This window comes from Mus musculus, chromosome 19 (genome assembly GCF_000001635.26).
Source record: "Mus musculus strain C57BL/6J chromosome 19, GRCm38.p6 C57BL/6J".
In the NCBI taxonomy this organism is placed as follows: domain Eukaryota; kingdom Metazoa; phylum Chordata; class Mammalia; order Rodentia; family Muridae; genus Mus; species Mus musculus.
Genome location: NC_000085.6, coordinates 32,485,345 through 32,504,552, shown reverse-complemented (window position 1 = coordinate 32,504,552; position 19,208 = coordinate 32,485,345). Strand labels below are relative to the sequence as shown.

The window sequence follows — 19,208 nt, the reverse complement described above, 5'->3', positions numbered from 1 at the left end:
GGTGAGAAAGCGATGAGGTGAAGAACTCTTAAAGGTGGGGACTGAGAAGGGGGACAACATTTGGCATGTAAATAAATGAAACAATAAAAAAATCTTTGATACACTATAAAAAAAATAAAGGGTCACAGCGTTAGGAAGGGTGAGAGTACTGCCTTAACTGGTAGCAGCATTCCTAGAGGTTCTCAGACATTTATTCAGATTTTGCTAGAATCATTATATGACAGAGAATATGCTTCTTAATAAGCCAGCCAATTCTATTGAGCAAGGCATTTAAAGGTTATGCCTGCCTGCCTTCCTTGTTTATTTATTTTATTTTATTTTATTTATATGAGTAATATACTGTGGCTGACTTCAGACACACCAGAAGAGAGCATTGAATCCCATCAGATCCCATTACAGATGGTTGTGAGCCACCATGTGGTTGCTGGGATTTGAACTCAGGACCTCTGGAGGAGCAGTCAATGCTCTTAACCGCTGAGCCATCTCTCCAGCCCCCCCACAGTTATGGAACTTCTAAAATAACAACTACAGAACCAGAGCAAAGTAAGTAAAGTACATCAAGGGTCACTATGATGTCATTGGAATTATTAACATGCACAAAGTTAGTTTAAAAACACGTGCCAACAAGGAAATTATTATGCAAATATAATAAAATTAAGAAATGATTAATACAGTAAGGAGACTAAGCAAACACCAGCAATCCAGTCACATGATCAGAACTGTCCCTTCGGAAGACGACCATACTGATGTGGCGTTAATAAGACCAAACTCAGGGGAAGCCTTGAAGGCAGGCAGTTTCTAAGACCTAGGTGGGAGCTGAGGAGACGCATCAGTCAGTGGGTGTGCTTAGATCACCAGCACCCACATAAGAAGCTGTGCATGGTGGCAGGTGTCTGTAACTCCAGAGTTGGGTCAGGGATAAAAGAGGGTCCCTGGAGCTCACTGGCCAACCCATGTAATTCAACCTGTGACCTAGTTACAGACAAATCCTGTCTCAGAAAGCAGGATGGAGAATAGCAGAGGAAGAGGGTCAACACTGGTGTCTGACCTGCACACACACAGACACACATGCATACATCTGAGCATGGACACACACACACACACACACACTCATATAGCTATTACACACATATACATGCAAACTAATTAAATTTTTTAGAAAATAGGTATTACCCTAAATTGAGATGGTAGCAATAAGGATAAAGAAAATGTAAACTGGAAATTTAATATAACTGAAGAGATGGTTCAAATGCCTCTGAGTCTCACAACCTAAGTTTGACCCCTTGATTCTCCATAGTAGGAGAGAACTGACTCCCTCAAGCTATCCTCTGAATTCTGCACACATGCTGTGAGACACATGCATGTACACACACACCACACACACCACACACACACACACAGAACCCACAAGGCAATGACTAGATACAGAAAGTGAGGAGGACGGAGTTCAGAATGCCAGTGGCCCTGCACTGAGCTGTGTGGGAGGCACGAAGGTAAACAGTACAGGAGAAGCAGCAGCGCTGGAGATAACCCAGGTCTATACCACACACTCCATCATTACCCAGGTCTATACCACATACTCGTTATTACCCAGGTCTATACCACATACTCCATCATTACCCAGGTCTATACCACATACTCGTCATTACCCAGGTCTATACCACATACTCCATCATTACCCAGGTCTATACCACATACTCCATCATTACCCAGGTCTATACCACACACTCCATCATTACCCAGGTCTATACCACATACTCCGTCATTACCCAGGTCTATACCACATACTCCGTCATTACCCAGGTCTATACCACATACTCCATCATTACCCAGGTCTATACCACATACTCCATCATTACCCAGGTCTATACCACATACTCCATCATTACCCAGGTCTATACCACATACTCCGTCATTACCCAGGTCTATACCACACACTCCATCATTACCCAGGTCTATACCACACACTCCATCATTACCCAGGTCTATACCACATACTCCATCATTACCCAGGTCTATACCACATACTCCATCATTACCCAGGTCTATACCACATACTCCATCATTACCCAGGTCTATACCACATACTCCATCATTACCCAGGTCTATACCACATACTCCGTCATTACCCAGGTCTATACCACATACTCCGTCATTACCCAGGTCTATACTACATACTCGTCATTACCCAGGTCTATACCACATACTCGTCATTACCCAGGTCTATACCACATACTCCATCATTACCCAGGTCTATACTACATACTCGTCATTACCCAGGTCTATACTACATACTCGTCATTACCCAGGTCTATACCACATACTCGTCATTACCCAGGTCTATACCACATACTCCATCATTACCCAGGTCTATACCACACACTCCATCATTACCCAGGTCTATACCACATACTCGTCATTACCCAGGTCTATACCACACACTCCATCATTACCCAGGTCTATACCACATACTCGTCATTACCCAGGTCTATACCACATACTCGTCATACACACGTATAGCACCGACTATATACAAAGCACTGCGTTAGTTACTCAAGACAGAGCAGTATATTGAAAATGTCATAAACCCACACAGGATAAAATGAAAACTTGTCCATCCAAAAAGCAGGTAGACACATGAATCTGAACTTAGGGAACAGCCAACTTGTTTATATAAACTCTCCCATGATTTAGTCTATCATCCTTAAATACTCAGCACTAAAAAGATCACAGCCCCTGAGTTACGCCCCACAGCCCCGACTTTAAAAAACAACCTAAAATCTGAGTAAATTCCTCAGAACTTTAAGAGACCAAGTTGCCCTGCTTTAATGTGCGAATTGACAAAGCAGTACACATTTATTGCACCCCTGTACAAGGGCATCATGGCACAATGGTTTCAATACTGCCATCTAATGTTAAAAGGAAGAATTACACAACCTAAAAACCATTACAAAATCTGAACTACCCAAGGCATAAGAATCCATCTGAAGATCTCCATCACTGCCGAGTGGCCACACTGGATGGATCTGCTTCGTCAGGCAGATGTTTAATGTTAGGAACGGCCATTGTCCTCCAAGGAGGGTCTCCAATTTTACATTCCAGTCAGCCATGAGTGAGGGTGATCCTTTCATTTTCCCCAGCTTAAGGGTGCTAAGTGGCATTTCACTGAGACACTGATAGCCACGGTGACAGATGATAGAAGATTATGGTGAACGTTTTCTCATATGCCATCCATGTATCTTCTTTAATGATATCTATGCAAATCTTTTGTACTTTTTGGGGGGAGGGAGAGGAAGGAGACATTGAACACCTATTCAACCAATGAGTGGACTTATATACTTTTAAAGTGCATATTCTACCACTATACCTGTAAGCCCTCTTTTATACCTTCAAGGGGTGTGTGTGTGTGTGTGTGTGTGTGTGTGCGCATTTTCTTACTAAGTAAGATGTAATTCTCTGTACATTCTGGATTCAAATTACTATATGTATATAAGTTTTGCAAATATTTTCTATTTCCCAAATAGTACCCTTTGAGAAAAATAGTTTAAAATTAAAAAAATCTATTTAATGAATTTTTATTAACGGATCATGTTTTGGGCATTACATTTAAGAAAGCCTCACTTAATCCAAGGTTATGACTGAGTTTAATCTCTTATAATTAGGCTATTTCTATTCTTTTCTCTTACAGTAAGATCTGTACTTCCTTCTTATTAGTAGTATGAGAGGTCTAAGTATCTTGTTTTTAGCATGGATACCCAAGTGTCCCAGCATCATCTGTTACCAACGGCATCCTCTTCACCATATTGCCTTGGCATCTTTTGTTGAAAACCAATTTAACATACATAGTTGTTCTTCAGTATTCCTGGGGAATTGGTTCTGCGACTGCCTGTGGAAACTCACATATAAAATGATGTTGTCCTTACAGAGGACTTACATTTATACTGCCATGCATTTCCCATGATCCCAGATTATTTCTAATAGCGATAGAAAGGTTCCGCATTATTCAGAGAATATTGACAAGTAAAAGACTCTATATATTCAGGACCCATGTGAATTTAGATTTGTAGTTAAATAAATACCAAAGAGGGAAACCCATGGATATGGGGGCCTACTATATATGGGTTTATTTCACAATGTTACTGTAGCCCTCTATCTATCTGACTAGGACTCTATTATGTCTACGGCTATCTGCTTGTTTTTGAGGCAGGGTGTCCCTCAAACTCATAATTCTGTCCTAGCCTCCAAAGTGCTAGGATTCCTGGTGCACACCATCACACAAGGCTTCCTGTAAGTTCTCACAGAAGTATGACAAATCTGGATTTTCTGTTCTTTTTCAAAATTATTTTCATTTCTATAGATTCTTTATATTTCTGTGTAAGTTTAGAACTAACTTCTCAATTCCTACAAGAAAACTTGTGAGATTTGATAAGATTTCCACTCATCCATAGCCAAGTGTGACGGTGTATGCCTTTAACCCCAGCCACTTGGGAGGCAGGAACTGTGAATTCAAGGCCAGCCTGCTCTACGTAGTTCCAGTATAGCCAGAGCTACATAATAAAAAAGAAAGAAAAAAAGGGGGGCGGGGGGGGGGGGAATTCTATTCAACCAATAGCTAGGTCTTTCTATTCAACCAATAGCTAGGTCTTTCAATTCTGGGGCTGGGGTTATTTGGAATTTCCTCATACTATCCTGATTTTTCAGTATACAGAAATTCTCATTTATTTTAAAACATTACTGATAAAGTTGTTTAAGAGCCTCCTGACACAATTATAAATGTATCATCCCTTAGACTCAGCACTGAGCAAATGAACAATGATCAAATGGGAAAGGTCTGTTATCTCATAAAGTGTAAGAGCTGGAAGTCACTCAGAAAATCAAACAGGAAAAAGTTAACTCCTATCCTAAGTATTATCTTTATTTGAAATCTCCACCCCCCAGAAGCTTCTGGCTGGACCAGGAGACCGGCTTAGCTGATAACAGAACTGGCTGCTAAGCCCCAAGTTTCATAGCTGGAACCCATATGGTAGAAGAGAAAAATCAAGTCCTGCAAGCTGTCCCTTGGCGTCCACACAATAAATAAATAAACATATATAAGTTAAAAACTGTTTCTGGTAGCAGAAACCAAATTAATCTAATTGGGGATTTTGTTTTATTAGGTTTTTTTTTTCCTCCTCTAACCCCTGTTAAACCCAAGAACATTTTACAAATTAGTGCTGTATGAACAAAACTCAGTACAAACCACACTGAAACAGACCATCCCCAGCTTTTGTTGCCCCGTTTTGGTCAACGTCTGTCAAATGAAACAGGGTTGAGGTCCCACCACACATTTCTAGCCGAAGCTTTAACTTCTGTTTGCTTTTGGTGCTGGAGACCTCACACCTGGCACGCACTCTACCAGTGACTGTACCCTCCCGCCATACTGTAAAAGTGAGTTCAAAAGTAGGAATGCTAGCAGAAGATTCTTCTCAAAGGACAGATTCCCTTTTAAAATAAAAGTCTTTTGCATATTCATAGCAGAAGCCATTTTACAACAGAAACTAGAAAGAAGCCATGTGCCACTGCGGCAGGAAGCGGATAAAGGCCAGTGCACACGTAAGGCAAGGGCCCCCACACTACAGTGCACACGCAGCCGCAGTGATTGTTACAAAGGGAATGTGAGAGAAAACACCATCATCAGGAGACAATACCAAGTGTGACTGCAACAAAACTAATATATTGATTGGTTAATATCAATTACCATATCAAGGTTTTATAAAAATATAGTTTAAAAAAAATTATGCATTGTATGGTATTTTCCAGAAGCTTACAAATAGTAAGTTCCAGATGTACTCCACGGGGTTTTTTTGTTTGTTTGTTTTTGTTTTTTCGAGACAGGGTTTCTCTGTGTAGCCCTGGCTGTCCTGGAACTCACTCTGTAGACCAGGCTGGCCCCCTCGAACTCAGAAATCCGCCTGCCTCTGCCTCCCGAGTGCTGGGACTGAAGGCGTGCGCCACCACGCCCGGCTTGTACTCCACGTTTTTAAAGACGCTTTTACCTTTGCTTCTGCTCCACTGCTTTGTCCAGGTGTAGAAAAATGTCCTGAAATAGGTTGCAGCTGGACCGGCTGTTAATGGTGTAGCCATAGCTTCGTTTCCAGTACTGTTTCAGGTCGTTTAAGTATTCCAGAACCTAAAGAGAAACATTTCAGAAGTAATTCTAATACAGTTCCAGAAATGTAACAAAGTCCTGTTAATAATTCTCAGAGAAGTTGCACTAATTCCATTAGAGAGCAGGCAGCAGAGCTTAGCACTCACGGCCTACAACTGCCGCCCCGGGCATCTGAGGCCTCCACGGTCCAGCACCCACCAACACCTGTGGCACCAAAACTTTGCACCAGGGCTAATGGGAAATGAGGGCCATGGGCTCTGTCCCACGCCTTCTGACTTATAGTCAATGCAGATTTGTGAGAATATTAAGACAAGAGCTCCTAGAGAATCTTGGTGCTAGTCAAAGTTTAGGACAGAGTTAGACCAGTGTGCTGGATCCCAAACAAACACCTCAAAGTCAGCAAAGGGGAAGGAAGATACAACGCACAGATTTCAAAATAAAGGCAACTAGGTAAAAGTATGTTAATCTACTCGGAGATAACACAATAGCATTAGGAATGAAAACAGTGACAAGTGACCATTACAAATCCCCTATGCACACGTATGTCATGAACTAGGCTTGAAGATGCAGATTCAACAGGCTTACAGCCAGGTATAAGTTACGTAACTGACTTAAGAAAATCTGAGGAAGCAAATAACTAGAGTCAAAGATCTAAAGAGAAGTTGCTGTTGAAAAGGCTGGGGACAGGTTTACCAGATGGCAGATCTGGATAAGGCGAATGACTTTTATGTGAACATCTTAAACACAAAAGTTGGCCACAGAGTACGGTACTCTGGGAACATTTACAACAGACGATGGTGCAGAGCTGTAAAAACAGGCAATGTGACAGGGAGTGGCTGGTTCTGCAATCTCTATAAAGACCTGCCTGACTGCCAACAAGACTTCTGTCTTAACTGTCCCATCACCACAGGCAAGCATATTGTTAGCATCTTTTATTCCATGTGCTTATCTGACGTCAGAATCTTCAGTTGTAAGCAAACACCGGACATAAAACACCCACTATAACAACTGTTGGCTAAATAACAGCAGAAAGGGTCCATCTATCCACAAGGCCCCAGATAACCAAAAATCTCCATGGTGCTGAGAACTGTGTAATTGTCTCTTCATTTAAAATGCACTGTACATTTAGTGTGTATGTGTGTGTGTGTGTTTGCACACACACAGAAGCACATCTTTGTATGGGCTGGTGCATGTCAAGGGCAGAGGGCAGAGGGCAGAGGGCAGAGGGCAGAGGACAACTTCAGCTCAGGCTGTCAGGTTGGGCATCAAGCACCTTTACCAGCTGAGCCATCTCACCAAGCCATCATCTTTAACTTTCAAACATCTCAAACACAAAAATATGCTACAGTAATATATAACAATCTCATGTGGACCCACCATCCAACTTCAACAAGAATCGCTTAGTCAATCATGTTTCAACTATGCCCGAGTTAGCAGTGAATTAGCCTCAGGTAAATCCCTGGTACAATCTGATTCATCCGTGAGTGCTTCACCGTGTGACCTGCCTCACTGTGTGAGTTCCAAGGGCTAACAGATAAAGTTATTTTTAATCAAATCACTGAAAAAAGAACTTTAAAAGACAGAGTTATATAATTTTTTTTTTAATTACGAAAAGTTATGTGCATGTGTGTGTTCGTGAATGGTGCCTCTGGAGACCGGAGGAAGCATTAGATCTCCCACGGTTAAAGAAGGCTGCGAGCCACAGTGTGGGCGAATCTGAGTCCTCTGTAAGCACTGTAAGTGCTCTTAACCACTGGGCCAGTCATGTAGCCACAAGACATATTTAACTAACTGCCTTTTACGGATAAAAGGAAACTCTTAATTTATTTGAACATGTATTTCAAATTGTTAACTCATGGTTGCTTACATAAGTTCTTTGATCACACAAAGCAAAAGGGATAACCCACAACACAGAAACCTGGCAGGCAACATTCTCATCAAGTGATCAAACATATCAAGGATGTGACAAACTGACATCATTCTTTATGATGGGAAACATTTAGAAGGATTTCAAGTAGAATTCTTGTCAAAAATGTTTAATCTGAACTTATGTATTTAGGTATACCCAATATATTCTGCAGGAAAAAAAAAAAAAAAAGCCTAGATTCCTATGGGATGCCAGTGCACAGCAAATGAAAGAAATCTAGAGTCCTTTTTCCAGATGGAAGGAGTCTCGACACACCACCAAATGGATCAGACATCCTTGAAGAGACTCTGAATTTAAGAACAGCAACTATAGAGGGCTTTATTAAGATGCCTGTAAAAAATTGTGTGTTGGGATGTCCGTTCTATGGTGTGATTACGATATATACTGTGATGCCTGAAAACATGATATGAATGGTCATCTATCCATGGCATGGAAGAGAATGGTCTTGTTTGGATGCACAAGTGCTCACCCTATCATTTTGGAACAAATAAGAGGGAGGACTCATAGGAATAAAGAAATACATAATTCTGAAAAGAGATGTCTTTAACATCAAAAGTTCCAGGGGCACCCTGAGGTGTTTGACAGATGTGGCGTCAGGTTTTGCCATGCATGAAATCACCTGCTGGAAGGAAACAATGTACAGAAAGCAAGAATAAAATGTCTGAAAGACAAGGAAGTTAATAAGGGTGGTCGAGGGATGCACACAGGCAGGGTCAGCAGAGGCAGGTGATGACCACCTCAAGGAAAGTGGTGTGTGTTCTGGAAGTAGGTGTGGTCGGTCATTACTAGGGGCCACACATGGGCAGAGCCACTCAGAACAGGAAGGAAGCAGGCAGCCAACTGAATCACATCCCAAACATTTCCACAACTATGGCAACCTTGGCAAACAAGTTAAATGACATTTCTCCTTTTTCAGAAATTATCATTTCTATAATCTTGAAAGTGATCTCCTGATCACCTGATCACCCCCTGGACCCGTGCAGGAGGAGGAGGGAGGAGAGGAGATGTTCTGACATGGGAACGGTGACCAGAGATTTCTTTGTACTTACACTGGTAACATTATTAATGGTGTTCTTTTCATTTTAAAAGTGTCCAGCCAAAGGTGGAATGAGGGAGAAGAAAGACGTCTAAAGGGAGCACAGGTCCAGAAATGAAAGTGAGAAACAGGGAAAAGAAGACAGGCACCTCGTGCTGTCGCTCAGATACAGAACAGAAACCTGGCTGGGGTGGGCGGAAAGCGGACGGGAGGAGGAACAGAAGAGGGCAGAAGGAAGCGGGGAGCAAGGTTAGTGACTTCTACGGAGATGTCACAGCCCAACCCATAGACTCAGGTCTGTGGGAAACCGTCCTGAGGTAACTCGGCTTTACACTGGCCTCAACAATCCTTCCTCCCAGAAGCAGGTTTTTACTTGGAATGAGGGGAGGGCACCTGGAAATCACGGCCCTGGGTTCTATCTCCACAAAAACACTCCTGCAGATGAAATACAAGGTTCCAAAGACAAATCCTATGTTCATCCAAAACAGGGCACATTAAAGGCAGGAAAGCTGGGAAGTTTCTAAGTAATGAGTCCTGAGCCCAGTACAAGAGGTCACTGCGGGCTGGGGAGTAATCACCCAGCACTGACTCAGCACAGAGGGGAAGAAACGACACACGTGACACCCGTGTACCCCGGCACTCAGCACCCTAGAGCGGTCATCCACTGAGATGCTTCACTCCCCTCAGCTCTCCCGTGAGCCCCTCCTACACTGGTACAAGAACCGTGGCGGCGTGACCTTTGACATGTTACTGCTCATCCGAGCCGCTATGAAACAAAACAAAGCAGCTCATGGGCTTCAAATCGTGCTCTATTTGGCAAGGAGTATATTTCTTTAGAATGTGGAAGCAATTTTTGGTTCCCATATGAAACACTGGCATTTACATATGCGTAAAGGTAACTAAGGCCCAGAGGTCTATAATCCCGGACAATCCAGAACACTGTCCCACCCTCCCTTTCTACACCCAGCACTCACGAATCACACAGAATTTAGTCCCTTAAGATCGGAGGTCTTCCTATAGTCCTTAAAAGTCCATAATCAGGTGAAAACAAAGGAAATGAAAACTGAAGTGAACCATGGCCACCAGCAGGTGCAACCAGGCAGCATCTCAGTCAAACATCGGAACTGGCTTCTCAGGAAAACTACTTAGGGTGAATCAGGTCTGTGGAAAATGGTTCTCTCTGCAGCCCACTCAGCTTTATATTAGCCTGCCACCTGTCCAAGCAGTCGGTTTTTAATTGGGACGAGGGGCACCACTTAGAAATCAAATTACCATTTTTCTGAGTTCCATGAACCCAATTATTTACCCACTTAAGCATTTATTCTCCTTACTTAGGAATATCGGGAGTTAGTCCCGGGCAGTTTGTATACCCGAATCCTACCGATTTTCTGAAAAGCTGCTCTAAGTAATAATAAGAAAAAATTCAAATAATGACCAAAAACCATGAGGAAAAAATATAAACAAAATACTTACCCTTGCATCATCTACGTCAAACACATCACACCAGGGAGAATGGACACCTTTAATTGCCAGGTCAAATGAACAGGTGAAAAAAGCTACCTGAATTAAGTCTGGGGAAGAGAACAGGTAAAATGTGTGAGTTACTAGTTTCTTTGGTTCTTTAAAGGCTACAGACCCATAAAAGGTTACGTGCATAGTTAAACGCACAGCTGAAAAAACGGAGTTTCTGGAGAAGAGACGACGGAGGATCAAAGCCTGGCCTGCATGATGCCAACAGCCAGCTGCACCACTAGAGGGGACCGTGTGGGAGACACTTCAATCCAATGAGACTACGCAGCCCTCTGGAAATGGAAACTGTTTTAGTTTTTAGAACTAGTTGGTTGCTAAGTGCAGGCTGCCTAGGAAACCCAACAGAGGGTTAGCCCAACGGCTTATTAAATAGAACTTGATATTGATAACTTCAGAGGGAGAAAAGGAGAGCCAAGGTCTTGTTTAGTTCCCAACTTGAACATTAATAACGATAAAGTATATTTATTATCAGTTTTTAAAACTACACAATAGTTCACATTATAACTATTAGGTACATAACCAGAGACACCATGGAAGATTGAGACGGAAGAAGAGAGTGAAGGGGCGGGAGAAAGACGCTGACTCCAAGCAGAACACAGGAAAGGACAACCTCAAACAGCAAGGAGGGAACGAATGGTCGCTTTTCAAACTTAGCTGCCCAAGAAATCACAGCAGGTTTCAGAAAAAGGAACCAGGGGTTTTTACACTGCTAACTGCTTTACTTAGGCACAAATGGGTACTAAAAGAAGGGATAGGTCATTGAGTACTTGGGCTTCTAAAGGAGGCCTTGGTCAACACCAGCCAAGCACTGTGTTCTCTGGTAAACAAGTGGGTAACACTTAATGATGGAGAGAAGAGATGAGGTGCAAACTGCAGGGGTGCTAGCATTACTCCAGTTCATTTTACTGTTTGTTTTTTCTTTCCCAAAGGAAATGGGACCAACATTAATTAATTGATACTATATGCATTCCATATCAGTTCAGTTTAAAGAATGTCTGAGGTAAATATTTAACAACAACAACAAATACACTTTGGGGTTAGAAAGATGGATCAGCAATTAAAAACCCTGGCTGCTCTTACAGAAGATCCAAGTTCTACTCCCAGCACCCACACAGCAGCTCACAATGCTCTGTAACCAGTTCCAGAGGATCTGACCTCCTCCTCTGGCCTCCATAGGCACCAGGCAACACATGTAGTTATATATGTGCATGCACACACACAAAACAGACACACGCACACTCAAACACACATAAAAATCTTTTAAAAGGGAGCTGGAGAGATGGCTTAGTTGTTAAGAGCACTGAGTGCTTTTCCAGATGTCCTGAGCTCAATCCACAACAACCACATGGTGGCTCACAACCATCTGTAATGGGGTCTGATGCCCTCTTCTGGTGTGTCTGAAGACAGCTACAGTGTACTCACATACATAAAAATGTATTTCTCTAGGAATAGACATAAAAGCTATTGGAAATGTTTCCCAACACGTAATAAGTCAGTGTGGCATGTTGATACTGCGCATGTCTGATGCCATGACATGGCTCATTTAGAGTCTCAGTCTTAGCTCTCAGACTAGGAAGTGGTGTATCTATATCCAGAAACGAATGACAAAACAAACAGAAGACACATCACCAAGCCAGGCCCGGGAGATTTCAACCTTTCCCTCCCTCCAATGCGTTCTTCTAATATCTTAGAAACTAATCCACAGTAGGAGACACAATATCTCTTCTCTACCTACTAGTATTTACCAATATCCAATAAGTTGTAAAGTTCTAGAAAATAAGAAAACACTTCATTTTCTTAATTTTCCATTGCTAGGTGACCATGTTTCCTCTTACGGCCATCTGCTTCCACTCTCCAAAGCGTCCCCTACAGATGGCAAGCTCCAGGCAAGCACTCCACTACAGCAGTTCAAGAGAGAACCTCATGCCCTCAGAATCTCTACAGACAAAGCTACAAACCCCACTTGACTTTTCACTTACTAAAACCTACCATTCTCCCACATTAACATGCAGTCCTAAAGTTTCCCAAAATTAAAGGATGTATATGATTTTTTTTACTTGTATTATTTTACTAAGAGATAATTCAGAAAAGGCAACTTTTACACTATAAGTAATACTTAGAAATGAGGCTCTCATAAAAAAAAAAAAACCTACATTTAAGGACCTTGCATAATAATTTATAAAAGATTTAAAGAAGATGAAAATAAAAATAAGTGCCCGGTATATCATTTTCCTGACCCAAGACATACTATTTAGTTAACATAGATTTAACTATGGACCTTAAGAAGAGTGACTTTTTTTTTTTTGGCTTGTTTTACATTTAACACCTCCAAACTACTTAAAACAGAATGTAAGGGAAACACAGCATGAATATTACCTGCATTTAAACTGTTCATTGGCACTTGCAGAGTAGCTGCAACTTTCTTTAAGACCTTCTGCATTTCTGGTCCAGTTTTGAAAGCTTCCACATGATAAAGAGCCGTCTCGTTTCTTTCCACATCAGTTAAGAACTTCTCACAATGATCGAAGAACCTCATTAGTTTATCATTAATTCTTGGAGGGCCACACTCCATATCTGAAGTGAAAAGAGCACACATATGTAAGTCACAGGCATAAGTTACAATTTCCAGTCACTGAAAATGTAAAGGGTAAAAAGGAAACATTTAACAAATGATTAAGCTGTGTCTGGGAGGAAAGAAACCAAAACTGAAACAAGCATTGATCAAGAGCATGGTACAGTGGCCAGTGGAGCCAGGAGAGGAAGTCAGATTCTGGGGAGCTGGAGTTAGGTGGATGTGAGCTGCCTGACAGGGGTACTGGGACTCGAACTTTCGTCCTCTGTAAGAGCAATAATCTCTCTTAACCCCACAGTCATCTCCTCAGCCCCAAAGAGAATCATGTTTTGCTCCATGCATTTTTTTGGGGGGGGGGGGATTGGGGCTCAAACTCAGGGCCTTTGTATGCTAGGCCAACTCTCTACCCACTACATCCCTAGCCCAGCTTCTTCATTTATAACAATTATAATGTACCAGCGGATATGCTAGAAAAGACTTTTAAAAAGTAGACTGAAAATGACTTAAAGCAATGCTATACAAGGAAATAATTTACATAAAATAAATATTTTCTTGCAACAAGAGTAACAGGAAAGCATGAAAATGCAAACCTGTTACTGTGAGACCCGGACTTAGAGCGTTTCTCCCTGGAAGGTAAAGCCCCTGGACGTTCCCCAAGCTTGTTTTCCCTGATCTCTAAAAATACAGCTAGAAGGAAGCTCTTTGTTCTCTATAGCCAGCAAAAGCCTTTTTGTTTCTATACTTTACAACCAGAGATGCCTGCCTTCCTGTGCTGAGGACATGGGAGATAAAAATTCAGAAAGAGCTCACTCCCCACTCCTGCCTTGTAAATTTCACCAAGGACACCTGAAAGAGAAGAACTCTCTTCCCAACTCCTCCCAACTCTCCTCCCAACTCCTCCCAATTCCTCAGCTAGCTGTTAAAAGCCCCTTACTGATGGACCATGTAGAGACTGCCATAGCCAGGGATCCACCCCATAATCAGCATCCAAACGCTGACACCATTGCATACACTAGCAAGATTTTATTGAAAGGACGCAGATGTAGCTGTCTCTTGTGAGACTATGCCGGGGCCCAGCAAACACAGAAGTGGATGCTCACAGTCAGCTAATGGATGGATCATAGGGCTCCCAATGGAGGAGCTAGAGAAAGTAGCCAAGGAGCTAAAGGGATCTGCAACCCTATAGGTGGAACAACATTATGAGCTAACCAGTACCCCGGAGCTCTTGACTCTAGCTGCATATATATCAAAAGATGGCCTAGTCGGCCATCACTGGAAAGAGAGGCCCATTGGACTTGCAAACTTTATATGCCCCAGTACAGGGGAATACCAGGGCCAAAAAGGGGGAGTGGGTGGGCAGGGGAGTGGGGGTGGGTGGATATGGGGGACTTTTGGTATAGCATTGGAAATGTAAATGAGTTAAATACCTAATAAAAAATGGGAAAAAAAAAAAAAAAAAGAAAGAAAAATTCATAAAAAAAAAAAAAAAAAAAAAAAAAAGCCCCTTACTGTCACCGCTCAGGGTCGAACTCCCCTGCCCTGCAAGGGGTTCGGCCTCAGCTAGTTTGCATCAGGGATGTTGGCCAGCTCATCCCGGGACTTGAGTGGAGGCCCAGCATGGGGGGGGGGGGTCTTGCATTACTAAGTACTGTTTCCTTCCAGCACTGGCTAAGGAAGCAAACTAAAACCAGCACTTTCCAGATTTCGCTGAGCAAAACTCCAAGAAGAGTGTTTCCTTGGCTGGGCGTCTTGACGCACGCCTTTAGTGCCAGCACTTGGGAGGCAGAGGCAGACAGATTTCTGAGTTCAAGGCCAGCTTGGTCTACAGAGTGACTTCCAGGACAGCCTGGGCTACATAGCGAAACCCTGTCTCGAAAAACAAACAAAACAAACAACCAAAAAAAAGCAAAAAAAAAAAAAAAAAAAAAAAAAAAAAAGAAGAGTATTTCCTTACTTTCCAGATTTCGCTGAGCAAAACTCCAAGAAGAGCATTTCCTTTTCTCAGCTAACTTTTCCAAACTGCCTTACTTTACGAAATATTCTGTTTTGACATAAACTACAAAACCCAGCAAAGCAACATTAATATTTTGGGTCTGCTGTTTCATTTCAGAAGCCAGAGGCTTGCCTCTGGTAGGCTCACCTGCCTGAAGCTCTCAGCCAGTTTCCTGGTTAGCATTTACTAAGTTACACTATTTTCACAAGTTGGCAACAAATACTAATTGGAAAAGCTTTCATTACCATGCTTCAACTGTTGGGGCCTTTTCCAAAGTATACTCCAAATGTTGCCATTGTCATTCTTCCAGGAGGAAAAGAACACTATTGTTTCTGTGTCTGAACATGGAAAACCAAGCTAGACCATGTTATGTTGGATATATGTGCAAAAATACAAATATATATGTAAATATATTCCCCCAAATGGTAATTCTGTCTACTCTAATTGACAGTTGTATTTATAGTTCTTATATAAACATCCTAAATAAGAGAATTCTATCATCTTCTTATATGGTCCCCAAAAAACCTACCATTATCAAATCATTGTTCATTTCTACAAAAACCTAAAATCTGATTCTATGGCCTTTCTCAAAAGCCCATGTACACAATAGGCAAGCCACCCATCTCAGATGACAAGAGAGTTACTCTGTGACTGAAACAATGAGGGACAGCTTTACCCTGAGCTGTTCTGATCTCTGGCAATACAATCTGAGACAGAAATTCATTTAGCCTACGAGGTCCAATATATTTTTACACAGTGTACATTGTGCTTTTAGTGTCTGGCAAACACAGAAGTGGATGCTCACAGTCACCTATTGGATGGAACACAGGGCCCCCGATGGAGCAGCTCGAGAAAGTACCCAAGGAGCTGAAGGGGTCTGCAACCCTATAGGTGGAACAACAATATGAACTAACCAGTACCCCCAGAGTTCATGTCTCTAGCTGCATATGTAGCAGAGGATGGCCTAGTTGGCCATCATTGGGAAGAGAGGCCCATTGGTCTTGCAAACTTTATATGCCCCAGTACAGGGGAACACCAGGACAAAGAAGAGGGAGTGAGTGGGTAGGGGAGCAGGGCGGGGGGAGGGTATAAGGGACTTTCCGGATAGTATATGAAATGTAAATGAAGAAAATATCTAATAAAAAATTGGAAAAAAAGAGATTTATTGGTGTTCATTTAGTGTGCAACTAGCATGACTCAGTTCTCCCTTTCACAACATGCACCCAGGGACCCGACACAGGGCGTCAGGCGTGGCTGCAAGCCCCTGAACCTGCTGAGCCATCTCAGCAGCCCTGTTGTGCTACTTTAAATGTTCTAGTTTTGACACTCAAGTTCATTTGAATGGATTTAGGAAGATGTTCACTCAATCTAATGAGAAAAAAAAAGTAGCCATAATTAAAAAGCATACTCAACAAATAAGCATACATACATACATACATCAGCCAGTTGAGTTATTCAAATTAGTAACACAACACACAACCATGTGGAAATCTCTAAGAGGTTTTTAAGTATTAGGGGAGAAATGGGAAACTGAATTTTTCTGTTGTTTGAGTCTTTGTCGGCTAATGTCCTTGCTTCAGTTCTCTGAGGCTCAAACTGATAAGCAGTTGCTAACACTTATCCACTCCTAACCCCCACGCTATTTTCTTCAAGTTATCTTACAGGGAAGCCGTATGCATAGCGTTGAGAGCAAGCTCTATATAAGATTCCCTAGGTCCTTGTCTAACTGTATGAAAATCTGCAAATTATTTGGTACCTTTTGCTTCATTTCTTGTGCGTGAGATTGGCAGGGGACACACTTAGCAACTTCATAAAGCAGTGTTAAGTGCCCAGTGTACAGGATGCTCGGCACACAGAAAGCGTTACCGTTTGCCGCAACAGCTAAAACATTTTCCGAAGGAAAACTCACCACTCTAGAAAAGCCACAAATCTGGATACTGGGCCTGACTAGTTCACCACTATATAAGGGTGATGAAGGGGACACACTCTTGGCTTCTTCACCTGTGAAATGAGGATTCCACTACTTGTGCCCCGAAATCCCGAAGCCGTATAATAATGGAATAAGTAGGTGAGGTAATATACATGTGACTACGGACCACAGCTACAACAAGGGAAACTACAGCAAACACAAGAACGAAACAGGGTACCCTAACCCTAAGTAAGGCTTAAAGAGGCTTTGAGGAGCAGCTTCCTAAAAAATCCTTGTAAATGTCGAAACACAGGAAAAGATGTTGTTAACAACAACAACAACAAAAAAGCCAAAAGTCCTGTGATCCCAGCCCTCAGGAGGCAGAGGCAGGTGGATCTCTGTGAAGCCAGCATAGCCTACAAAGCGAGTCCAGGACAACCAGGGCTGAGAAACCCTGTGTCAAAAAAACAAAACAACAAAACTCCCAATTCTCACAAGCAGTTTGGGAGGAAGAAAGTTCTATATTATTAAGTGCGCCCAGGTGTTAAACTACTTGCCAGGAAGGGAAAAGAAGCTAGGTTGGCACTCGGGGGGATAACGCGATTTGGGAATGTGGAATGTAAAACGAGAAGCGATACTTTCTTTCCCCTCCTTCTAGCTGGGTCTCCAGCGTCCCCTACTGCACTCTTGCGCAGAAAATGCTAGGAATTCACACCTGATGAGTGAATGGACAAGCGTATTACTAAAACAACAGAGACAACCAAGTCCACATCCTGGGTCCCGAGAACGCAAGCGGGAAAGGGAGGTGACAAAAAGGGACACGAGGGGAGGCTGGATGAGGGAGTCCGCAGTCTAGGGAAGGCGGAGCGCGCTGTCACCTGAGACGTCGGGAGGTGGCAGTCCTGGGTGGTAATGCTGCCACAACCCCTGGAGGAAGGCGGCGCTGCTGTCCACACAGCGGTGCTTGGAGCTGGTGATCAGCCGCAGGCGGTCGTAGTTCTCCCGGCTGAAGAGGTCTGGGAAGAGGGCAGCCAGACGCAGGGCCAGCTGTCGCATGTCCTGCCGCCCCTTCTCCACCAGCTGCCCGTCCATCCAGTCACCGTACCACAGCGGCCACTCGGCCAGCGCGGCGGCCACTTGGCTCCCGCCATCCCGGGACTCGCGGGTCTGCAGCAGCCCCTGCAGCTGCTTCAGCTTGCGGATCTGCTTGGTCGTAGGGTAGCGGGTGCCGTGACGGATGAGGGCGACCAGCTGCACCGGGGTGCAGGTCCCCGCCAGCAGCTCCGGGTCCCGCCGCGGCGCCACCGGATCGACCAGCAGCCAGGGGTTGGCATCTTCGTAGCGTGTCTTCGTGCCGAAGTAGGGGCTGAGCACCGAAGCCACCGGGTCGCCGCGCCCCGGGAGAGAGCAGCGCGCGAACGACGAGAGCAGCGCCGCAGCCAGGACCGCGGCGGGCGCTACCGAGGCCGGGAGGTGGCTGCGCGCGCCGCGAAGCATCGTGCCCGGGGGCCCCGCGGAGGGCGGCGCGCCGCTTGCCGACCCCCACTTCCGGATCCGCCGGCGGGGGCGGGAGCAGAGCGCACTTCCGGCCCGGGAACCTCAGAAGGCAAGCGTGGTCTCCGGTGCTGTCACCGAGCGAGTGTGGCCGATCGTCTCGGAGCTTCGGTGTGGACAAGTGGAGAGGCGGAAACCTCCGACGAGCGTGTGACACCGGGCGCAGGTGGAGCCGGCGTCAGTTGACCCGGAGCGTGGGCGACTGTCCGGCAGCTTGGCGCCTCAGGAACCGATTCAAAGATTCCTGAGCTGTTTAGGTTTTTCGGTGTGGTAAAAGAGCACACATGAATCCTTTCCTTTTTCTAGTAGGTAGCCCGGCTTCTACCAAAAGAGAAGCTATAGGAGATGGCTTTTGTCCCTTACGGTGTGTTTTCAACATGTGGCCCCTGAACGATCAGTCTCAAGATCCCTCGAGAAAGAACGTCTGTGGCCTTTGCTTACAAGATACCTCCTGAAGCACACGCCCTCCCCCGACCCTCTTGTTAAGAGTTTGAAAATAAGCAGGACACCTCAGAGCCATGAATTTAGAAAGGGGCTTA

General features: G+C 43.8%; 1 protein-coding gene across 1 annotated transcript in view; it reads right to left on the bottom strand.

The window, feature by feature from the left end:
• The window catches only part of Minpp1 (multiple inositol polyphosphate histidine phosphatase 1), a 29,602-nt gene extending 10,818 nt beyond the window's left edge, over positions 1-18,784 (bottom strand). The window contains exons 1-4 of the mRNA NM_010799.2: positions 17,994-18,784; positions 13,018-13,215; positions 10,585-10,682; positions 6,036-6,169 (exon numbers count right to left, since the gene is read on the bottom strand). Of these exons, the coding sequence (NP_034929.1) occupies positions 6,036-6,169; positions 10,585-10,682; positions 13,018-13,215; positions 17,994-18,612 (1,049 nt within the window). The 5' untranslated portion in view covers positions 18,613-18,784. The remainder of the gene's footprint in view (positions 1-6,035; positions 6,170-10,584; positions 10,683-13,017; positions 13,216-17,993) is intronic.
• Positions 18,785-19,208: the final 424 nt, after the last annotated feature.